At 40.3% G+C, this 10,612-nt stretch overlaps 1 protein-coding gene across 1 annotated transcript in view; it reads right to left on the bottom strand.

Annotated features, from left to right (window-relative positions):
- Positions 1–2,214: 2,214 nt before the first annotated feature.
- Positions 2,215–10,612, bottom strand: part of NAGA (alpha-N-acetylgalactosaminidase) — a 41,436-nt gene continuing 33,038 nt past the window's right edge. The window contains exons 4-8 of the mRNA XM_082262090.1: positions 7,830–8,007; positions 6,436–6,530; positions 5,755–5,916; positions 4,758–4,955; positions 2,215–2,636 (exon numbers count right to left, since the gene is read on the bottom strand). Coding sequence (XP_082118216.1) covers positions 2,358–2,636; positions 4,758–4,955; positions 5,755–5,916; positions 6,436–6,530; positions 7,830–8,007 — 912 coding nt within the window. The 3' untranslated portion in view covers positions 2,215–2,357. The remainder of the gene's footprint in view (positions 2,637–4,757; positions 4,956–5,754; positions 5,917–6,435; positions 6,531–7,829; positions 8,008–10,612) is intronic.

The following is a 10,612-nucleotide window of genomic DNA, read 5'->3' as shown; positions in this document are numbered from 1 at the left end:
TATAGGATACAAGTCATTAGGTGGTAAGCATATATGCATGTAACCTAATATAAAAACAATGAGGGGAAAATTACTAAAACTAGAGCGTGCAAAATCTGGTGCAGCTCTGCACAGAAATCAATCGGCTTCCAGGTTTTGTCAAAGCTGAATTGAACAAGGTGAAAGTAAAAGCAGACTTGATCCCATGCACAGCTGCACCAGATTCTGAGTGCTCCAGTTTTAGTAACTCTCCTCCTGGGTGTCCTTCATGAATGTCACAGAACATTATCAGGATCCTGCTTCCCTCACGACAACCATAAGAACTACATGCCTCCAAAAAATATATAGATGTAGGGTTCCTGCATTTCATATCCGGAGCGTTCTTTCACATTTAGAAATAACATTTAGCTAGTTTTAGGTAAAGGACAGTGCAAATGTATACAAGTCGACCAAAAGTATGTTTCAGAGTATACATCTAGTCCCTGTAGTATCAGTAATGACTGACTTTTGATGACCTATGGTTATTTATCTACCTTTATTTGCTGCCCAGATCATAAAATACCCCAGAAAAAGATATTTGGACAAAAGGTTTTCATAGCAACCATTACACAATTTGCACACATTGGCCACAATCATCCTGTGGTGCAGGGCTTATCCAATCAACATACAATCACAAATGAATATAAACATGTTAGACAAGAAATATGGAGGCTTCTATGGTTGACATTTTGAAAATGCCATTTGTTTGTCTGTTACTCTCACCAGCTGGCTTAATGCCTTCTAAGTCGCTCCCGTAAAATAAGTATGTGGATGAGGAAAGTTCTTGGTCAGTTAAATCAAAGTTTTGAAGCTAGAGAGTGAAAAAGGCATCTAGACAACTAGCCATTTCAGAAGAGGCCCACAATGACAGTCTCAATGTTTCTTTCCAGAAAGGTTTATTTTAAAGTGAATGTACAGCCAAAACTTTCTTCAGTTTTGGGTAAATTAGGAAAGAGTTAGAGCCCATTCACACTAGCACGACTTGTGAGGCGACTTGTGTCGCCCCAGGTCGCTTGACATAACAAAAGCAATGTTAATCAATCAGTGCTGTCTTAATTGGCACTACTGAAGTCGCTCCGACTTCAGAAAAGGCTCCTGTACTACTTTGAGGCGACCTGTGATCTGACTTGTCCCATATACTTCAATGGGAGTCGCCTCCTTATCTTAATTGAAACGACTTGTTATCAGACTTTCCAGGAAGAAGAAAGAGATTAGCCAGGCATTCCCCACAGACAAAGTCGCCTGTCTCTTCAAAGTAGTGCACAAGTCTCTAAACAAGTCTCTAAACAAGTCTCTAAACAAGTCTCTAAACAAGTCTCTGTGATATTTGCAATAAGATAGTGTGCCACACCAACATCTATTGCACTCTAGCCTCTCACCTTGCTGTTATGACCCTTGTTTTACCAGCAGGTCAGGGAAGCACAGCGAATTGTTATCTGCTGGTAAAACAGGGGGCATAACAGCAATGTGAGAGGCTAAAGTGCAATTGACGGTGTGGCAATGTAATTTTTTTTGAAAATCACATGCGGTGAATGAGCACAGATAGTTTGTGGATATCGTTTGCAGATTTGTATATTCATGGACTTATTCATTTATATGGACACTGATTTTTTATATATATGTATATATGTAGGTGTGTATTTTTTGCATTCACACTAAATTATATATTATAAAAGAATGGTATGAGATATTGCGCTAAACTATTTATGACATTTATGTTTTAAATGGGTTTGAGCTGACAGGGATTCTAATTCTTCCCTACTATATTCGAAACAATGAAAAAAAAACTATACAAAACACTTTAAATACAGGTTCACTAATCAAGTTTGCTATTTGGGTATTAAAAAAAAAAAAAAAAGAAGATTGGACATCTCTGACTGACTTCTGCCATTCCTGAGTTTGAGCTTTTTTATTATGACTATTGTTATCAATCAGACTACCTTGATTTAAGTTTCACAAAAGGTGCTTTCTCAAGTAAGACAATAAGTAAATGAAATTAAGTAACTTGAGTAAATGTAGATTACGTTGCTTGCATAAAAATTTACACACACATTATATACACACACACACACATTTTTTATTTTGGTACAAGCTCTTTTTAGCAATTTTATTTTGCTGTGAGTTGGCAAATATTACATTATTTCTTTTTTTAAAAAAAATCTAAATAAATAGGTAGTGTTCACCAATTTCAAGTGTAAAAATACGCCATATATTGCCCTGCATAATGTCACCTCTGTTCAGCATTCATATACTACCATTTTGTTAATCACTTGATAAAAATCATCAGTATTTTCTATAGTATTAAATCAGCTCCCATTGTTTTAAACACCCTGCTTACATTATACAGGATGAAACCTGTCAGAAGCTGGACGAACAAATAGCAGGATTACCCCTGTTGGATTAATATTCATCTCAATACTTGTTTCAGGTTTAACATTTCCCAAGTACTCTTTTTCAAACACATCATAGAGTTTATAGCCGAGCTCACACTCTGTGATATTCAGGCTGGCAAGGTTCATAGAGAAACGCTTTGGAATTCCATCTGTTCCTTTATTTAGGACAGCCACAGCATACTGTTGATCTACCAGCTCTCTCATCCACACTTCCAGAGAACTCACCTGCAGGAACAGGAATACAAAAAACTGAGTCAGTATGAGAAGTTTGCTAACAGTTTATTCTCTTATCATGCAGTGTACAATTTATGAAAAATATTGGTTACAGTGGGAGATTTAAAACAAGTGTAAAAATGACCTGAAAAATCTTTGAATAAGGGGCAGTAAGGTCTAATAGCTTTGAAGATTGTTTATGATTGGCTATTGTACTATGCACATAGGGCAAAAACAAGCCAATGTTTAATCCATGGGGAGCACACACATACAGTGGGTACGGAAAGTATTCAGACCCCCTTACATTTTTCACTCTTTGTTATATTGCAGCCATTTGCTAAAATCATTTAGGCTCATTCTTTTTCCTCATGAATGTACACATAGCACCCCATACTGACAGAAAAACACAGAATTGTTGACATTGTTGCAGATTTATTAAAAAAGAAAAACTGAAATATCACATGGTCCTAAGTATTCAGACCCTTTGCTCAGTATTTAGTAGAAGCCCCCTTTTGATCTAATACAGCCAGGAGTCTTTTTGGGAAAGATGCAACAAGTCTTTCACACCTGGATTTGGGGATCCTCTGCCATTCCTCCTTGCAGATCCTCTCCAGTTCTGTCAGGTTGGATGGTAAACGTTGGTGGACAGCCATTTTTAGGTCTCTCCAGAGATGCTCAATTGGGTTTAAGTCAGGGCTCTGGCTGGGCCATTCAAGAACAGTCACGGAGTTGTTGTGAAGCCACTCCTTCGTTATTTTAGCTGTGTGCTTAGGGACATTGTCTTGTTGGAAGGTAAACCTTCGGCCCAGTCTGAGGTCCAGAGCACTCTGGAGAAGGTTTTTGTCCAGGATATCCTTGTACTTGGCCGCATTCATCTTTCCCTCAATTACAACCAGTCGTCCTGTCCCTGCAGCTGAAAAACACCCCCACAGCATGATGCTGCCACCACCATGCTTCACTGTTGGGACTGTATTGGACAGGTGATGAGCAGTGCCTGGTTTTCTCCACACATACCGCTTAGAATTAAGGCCAAAAAGTTCTATTTTGGTCTCATCAGACCAGAGAATCTTATTTCTCACCATCTTGGAGTCCTTCAGGTGTTTTTTAGCAAACTCCATGCGGGCTTTCATGTGTCTTACACTGAGGAGAGGCTTCCGTCGGGCCACTCTGCCATAAAGCCCCGACTGGTGGAGGGCTGCAGTGATGGTTGACTTTCTACAACTTTCTCCCATCTCCTGACTGCAACTCTGGAGCTCAGCCACAGTGATCTTTGGGTTCTTCTTTACCTCTCCCACCAAGGCTCTTCTCCCCCGATAGCTCAGTTTGGCCAGACGGCCAGCTCTAGGAAGGGTTCTGGTCGTCCCAAACGTCTTCCATTTGAGGATTATGGAGGCCACTGTGCTCTTAGGAACCTTAAGTGCAGCAGAAATCTTTTTGTAACCTTGGCCAGATCTGTGCCTTGCCACAATTCTGTCTCTGAGCTCTTCAGGCAGTTCCTTTGACCTCATGATTCTCATTTGCTCTGACATGCATTGTGATCTGGAAGGTCTTATATAGACAGGTGTGTGGCTTTCCTAATCAAGTCCAATCAGTATAATCAAACACAGCTGGATTTAAATGAAGGTGTAGAACCATCTCAAGGATGATCAGAAGAAATGGAAAGCACCTGAGTTAAATATATGAGTGTCACAGCAAAGGGTCTGAATACTTAGGACCATGTGATATTTCAGTTTTTCTTTTTTAATAAATCTGCAACAATGTCAACAATTCTGTGTTTTTCTGTCAGTATGGGGTGCTATGTGTACATTCATGAGGAAGAAGAATGAACTTAAATGATTTTAGCAAATGGCTGCAATATAACAAAGAGTGAAAAATTTAAGGGGGTCTGAATACTTTCCTTACCCACTGTATATATCCACTATACGTTTGAATGTTGTGTGAAAAAGGAGTTTGGTTTGGTTGTTCAGAAATGGACATCTATGTATGTCCTAAGTTATATTCAAGAACCGTCTCACTAGAACTATAAAATATGACTCCATATGAAACACGGTTTTCAGTATTTAACTTCCAAAAGTATATTATTACAAGTTTTGATCTAGTGGTCTGATGTACACTTTTACCATACATACATACCTTTGCCACTCTCCTTCCCTGTTTTCCTAGGGAGTCCTGGTCAATGTATATCAAAAGACGGTTCTGCAAAAGCTCCTTGGCTTCTAGTGAGATGGTCCTCAAGTCATTGGACATAATAAATGGAGCTGCCAGGATTGCCCAAATGGCCAACTGTGATTTAGATTGTTCATAACTCAATCCAAAGTCTCCAGTTATGAGCTACAAAATAATATAAACATGTTAATAATATACATTTTGATATAATAAGTTATATAAGCTTGAAGCTAAAAATCAAATCCTTAAAAAGGAGCAGACCTATGATCTTTTAATGTTGCTAAGAACATATTTGCCTCATTTTCTACATTTCTGCTGGATCAGGCATTCAACGTGGCCACCTTACTTTTAGGTTTCAAACTACAAGTATCAGTAGATTATGACACATCAGCAAGAGCCAGAAGCAGATGAAGGCCAAATACGTCCCTAGGCATGGCAGCAGTGTTGGCACCTGCACTGGTCTAAAAATATAGCAGCACAGTGTTCAGAGTGGAGAATGTGTTCTATATAGCAGAGTATACATCATGGAGAAGTATAGTGAGGAATGCCCAGGACAGCACACATGCAGCGAGGTGGAATTTAGAATACATGGAGCCTGGTCTTGTCTCATGGTCCCTGGTCCTACCTGGATGCCTTCCAAAGATGCTGCCAGCAAGTGCACCAACTGCCTGCAACATTAGTGTACATGTAAGCATAGCAATTTAGATGCCTGTGTATATTTTTTACATCCACCAAAATCATCCTGAAGCCTTAGTTAGAAAAGGTGTGATGAGCTACAATGATGGTGGTTGTCAGGAACATTTGTGCAAGTCTGATCTATCTTGGTTTTAAAGCCCTGGAAAAGGAAAATGTATCCTCCAGCATTTAAATTATAAAGTACACATAGGAAAATAAATATAGGGGCTTAGATAAAATCACATATTCCAATATGATCACAATTAAAAGCAAACAGCATTCAACTCACCATATCTGGATCATTCCACCTGCCTGGGCCAGAAACTGACTGTAGCACATCCTGGTTGAAGGCAAACCACTCTAGGATATTCAGCACACTGTCCCAAGAATCCTGAATATCACCATAGTTTCTCCACAAATTACAAATGCTGCCAAGCAACGTGTAATTCACCTGTGTGGACACAATGTCAGGTTAAGTGAACATTTATTTTTGAACTTTAGAATAATAATATTTAAATAAGAAGTCTACACAAAACTAAATTATAAGTGGAGACTAGGGTGTTCAAACATGTGTTTTTTGCTGTCAATGACTCTGCAGGAATATATTATATATATATATATATATATATATATATATATATATATATATATATATATATATATTATATAAAAAAAAAAAAAAAAAAAAAAAAAAAAAAAGGGACTAATTATCTAGATTTTCTTTCTGCCGTTTCATCATCAAAAAAAACCCCTCCCTCTTTAAAAAGGTTATCTGTACCAATACTAACTGTTCAGTTTTTGAATAACTCTAGCATGCCTTATAACCAGTTAGCGATTTAAAAGTTCAAGAAAATGGTGCCCTGTACCTCCTAAACATAACGCCCTTGGCATGACCCAAAATTAACCCAAAATTGTTTAACCTGCCTTGTTACATTTGACATAAAATTTCCACTTACCAACAAACACTTACCTGAGGAGGAAGACCGCCTTCATATGCAGGCCAGCTGCAGGAATATAGGATTGGCCTTCCAGTTGCATTCAGTGCATGACTCATTTTAGGATATCCTGGAACAGAACAAAACAAATACATACTATGTATTAAAACATACATAAAATATACTTACCTGAACCACTATCTGCACTAAACAACAGGTACCTCCAGGTATGCCGTGAATCTGGTATGGGTTATCTCCTAATCGTTCAAGTCTGATATGCTTCCCCTGTTATGGCAGTTCAGTCAGTCTCTTTTCAATTCATTTCTTATACATTCTGTGTTTGTGGCTTTTTAAAGACTTCTCGCTCACCAGCCAGTGCTAGTGTATCTGAGTAAAGCTGGCCATCAATGGACGAAAATGTGACCGATTCAGAAGGAACCAGCTTAATTTCAATCTGTCTATGGTTGGTACTGTTCAAGAGAAGTCAACCTAATGATCAATTTCTCTCGAACAGAAATTCTAGAAAATGTAAGATTGATCAGTGTATTCTGGCAGCACAGGAGTCCAGTTGTCAGAATACATTAGTGCAGCGGGGAGGATTCCTGCATCCACCTCAAATGTGTGGTTGGGGGAAAATGGTTCATTGGAAACCTATTGCCAGCCTTAGACATTTTGTCTGTCTTTGCATTTGGGCTAAGCCCATCTGTCTTGTGTATTCTGGTCTGATCTGATTATCAGACCTCTTTTGGCTGTTCTTGGTTCCGACTATCTGATCCTGCCTTGCACTGCTTTGTACTGGAGTTCTGTCTGTGGTTGTCCAGTTAGAAAATCCCATGGGATGCATACTGGCAATGTATCTGTTGCACCCTGGTGAGAGCCAATTGCCATCACTCGGCAACGCAGCATTCTTTTATCTGTCTCCCTTTAACATCTGTCCTTTTGGGTGTTTGTGGAAGTCCTGGACTGGAGACTTGAGCACAGTCTAAACACCTAAATACAACCAGTAGCTCCCACCCATAACAAGTTGCCTGCACATCCGGTCATATTTCCCCTTCAGTGCTCCAGATGTTCCCATATCATTAGTGGCTCTGGTATCAAAAGATTAACCCAATTATTTACTTAAAAGCCTTATCCCCTCCCCTTGATTGCCCATTACAGTGATGGTTTAATGTAGTAGCTTAGGAGGTACTGACCCAGGGGTGGGCCCATTGCACTTTTATATGCCAGGATGACCAGAGACCGATCATCTGGCAACTGAAAAGGAAAGAATTGACTTCATGTGCAGGTACCCAGAGGTACCTGTTGTGTAGCACCTGAAGGAGTCTACCTAGATATACATCTCTTCAGAATTACTTGCAATGTACAGAAAATACCTCCGTATATTAATGTGTTGTAAATAAAAATTTATGATAAAAAAAGGCCTACAGACCTAAAGCTTTTTCTGAAGAATTTGAGTAGCAGCCATCAAATTTTAACATGTCAACTTCCCATGATGCAAACGTGTCAGCATCAGTTTGGACAGTGTCAAGAGTGGTTCCTGGATAGCCACCACAAGTAAAGTTACCCATGTCAGCATAAATTCCTAACTTTAGGCCTCTGGCATGTACCTGAAAATCAAAAAAAGAAAAAAAAGGAAAAGTCATTCTAATGGATTGTTGACATACTGCATTTAAAAGGAAAATTAAAAGCTGTACTCAAGGTAAATTTAAAAACGACCCTTGTCGTTTTTAAATTTAAAAGGAAAATTAAAAGCTGTACTCAAGGTAAATTTAAAAACGACCCTTGTAGTGGAGCTGCTCCTGCACTGCAAGGGTTAAATACTTGCTTTTGCCTATGGTAGCATAAAAAATCACTTCACTTTAAGTCCTCATTCACACTGAACGCAGCTTTGCAACTTGCACGATTTCAAAGCTGCATTTCAGTCTGACTTCGGGAGCGACTTAAACACATTTGTGCAGCTTCATGAACAGAGGTCTATTGAAATTGCCCCCAAAAGTAGTGCAGGAACTATTTTTGGAAATCGGTGCGGCGCTGCAAAGTCAGCTTCGCACTGATCGGGACTCTCCCATTACTGGCAACAGGCTGCGATTTGACTTGTCAAATAGCATGCCAAATCACGTCGATGTGAAAGGAGGCTTAGGCCCCTTTCACATGGGTGGACCCATCGGGTCCACCTTTTTTTTTTTTTTTTTTTTTACGCAGACCCAGTCAGACCATCTATTGCCCCTCTATGTTGTAGCCGATGTTTATGGACGTGTGCCGAGATCCGATCCAATCCACTAAAAACAGATGGATGGGGGATCCATTTCCCATCCATCTGGCAGATCGGATAACAGTTGGATGTAAACAGACAGGTGGTCCGTGTACATCCGACTGCCCATAGAGGAAGGCAGGATGTGCCCCTGTCCGCTCTGCAGAAGCGGAACAAACACTGACCTGTCATCCGCCTGCTCAGCCGGGATCACCAGGCCGATCCACTAGCGTAGTCCGCCTGGGTGAGAGAGCCCTTACAAACCTTATTTCATATTCCCGCAGGTTCCTTGCCTTCATGTGACTTTTCCCCGAAGCCACTTCTCTTCAGCTATCTGTCAATTGGTCATGCTCTGATGTCATCATGTACAATACAGGGCAAGCAGACCTGCACTGTAAGTGAGGACATCAAGGGCTCACCTACAACCAGACTTGCCAGAGGGAAGAGGAGGGCAATGGCTGCCGAGACAGCAATGGAAACGGTAAGTGAAAATGCTTTTTCATGGTATACTATGCAAAAATGAGTATTTAACCCATGGAATGCAAGGGAGCCCCACTGCAAGAGTATTTTTTTTTTTTTAAAGTCCAGCTTTTATTTTCAAAGCAGCATTCTAAATGGTAATCACAAGATAACTGGCTGAAATAAAGGAAGCAAAGACAGTGTGAAACTTTAACTAACTGTTGTACTCCACCTTTGGAACCTTCCTATCCGATGACTGAAACTAGAGAACGTCTACATTTTTTAGTACAAATAAGGTGGCAAGAGGCTCTCCCTTGGGAGCTGCTGTGTGTTTCTCACTTATTTTGGGGGGGGGGTGTTACCACTTTTTCCAAAGGTGGGCTTGAGTGATGTTACTATAGTCTCCATCAGAACAAAACTTTGGATCATGTATACACAAACTTGGCTGGAGCTTATATGGCGACTCCCCTCCCCCGTTTGGGACAGTCAGATCACCTTTCTTTGTTTCTTACCCCCAAATATGCACCCCTTATTAATCAAGTGAAGCCATCAGTGAGAACTATTACAGGTGTGGCCTGTTGAGGCAGATTTTATACTTCAGGATAAGTATTTAAACACAGATTGGAGTACATTTGCTTCTCAAGCCACCAGTGATTCTCACATAGATATCAACTGCTACACCTCTTCTGTACTGGATGATATCAGTTCAACCATAGACAGTGTTACTACTCAGAAACAGATTTTTACATACCCAAATCAGAAGCCATGGATGAACAGGGAGGTGCGCCTCCTGTCTTCAGGTCGGGCGACGCTCAAGCCTACAGTACATCCAGGGCTAATCTGAAGAGGGGCATCAAAAAGGCCAAGCATTGCTACAAGCAAAAGATAAAGGAACATTTTTCCAACTTTGATCCTCGACGCATGTGGCAAGGCATTCAGGCCATCAGTGATTATAAATTTTCCCATTCCATCTCTGCTGCTACTGATGTTTCTTTCTTGAATGAGCTTAATTAATTTTATGCTCACTTTGAGAGAGACAATAAAGAAATTGCTATAAAGCTCAAACATTCTGTTGATCATACTCCATTTACACTCTCTTCCACAGATGTTTGCAATGCATTAAGCCGGATCAGCGCACATAAAGCCGCTGGACCAGATAACATCCCTGGACGTGTACTTAGGGCTTGTGCTGGGGAGCTTGCTGGGGTGTTTACTGACATTTTCAACCTGTCTCTTGCCCAAGCAGCTGTTCCCACTTGCTTTAAACGCACCTCCATTGTGCCAGTGCCAAAACACTCGAGACCAACATGCCTGAATGACTATTGTCCTGTAGCATTGACACCCATTATCATGAAGTGTTTTGAGCGGCTGGTCCTGGCTCATCTGAAGGATTTTTTGCCATCCACATTAGACACTTACCAGTTTGCCTATCGTTGCAATAGGAGCACGGAAGATGCAGTTTCTATGGCACTGCACTCTGTGCTCACACACTTAGATAAAAA

Source organism: Pelophylax lessonae (genome assembly GCF_965119305.1).
Source record: "Pelophylax lessonae genome assembly, chromosome: 6".
NCBI classification, from domain to species: Eukaryota; Metazoa; Chordata; class Amphibia; order Anura; family Ranidae; genus Pelophylax; species Pelophylax lessonae.
The sequence above is the reverse complement of the archived record's forward strand: the minus strand, read 5'-3'. Positions and strand labels throughout refer to the sequence as shown.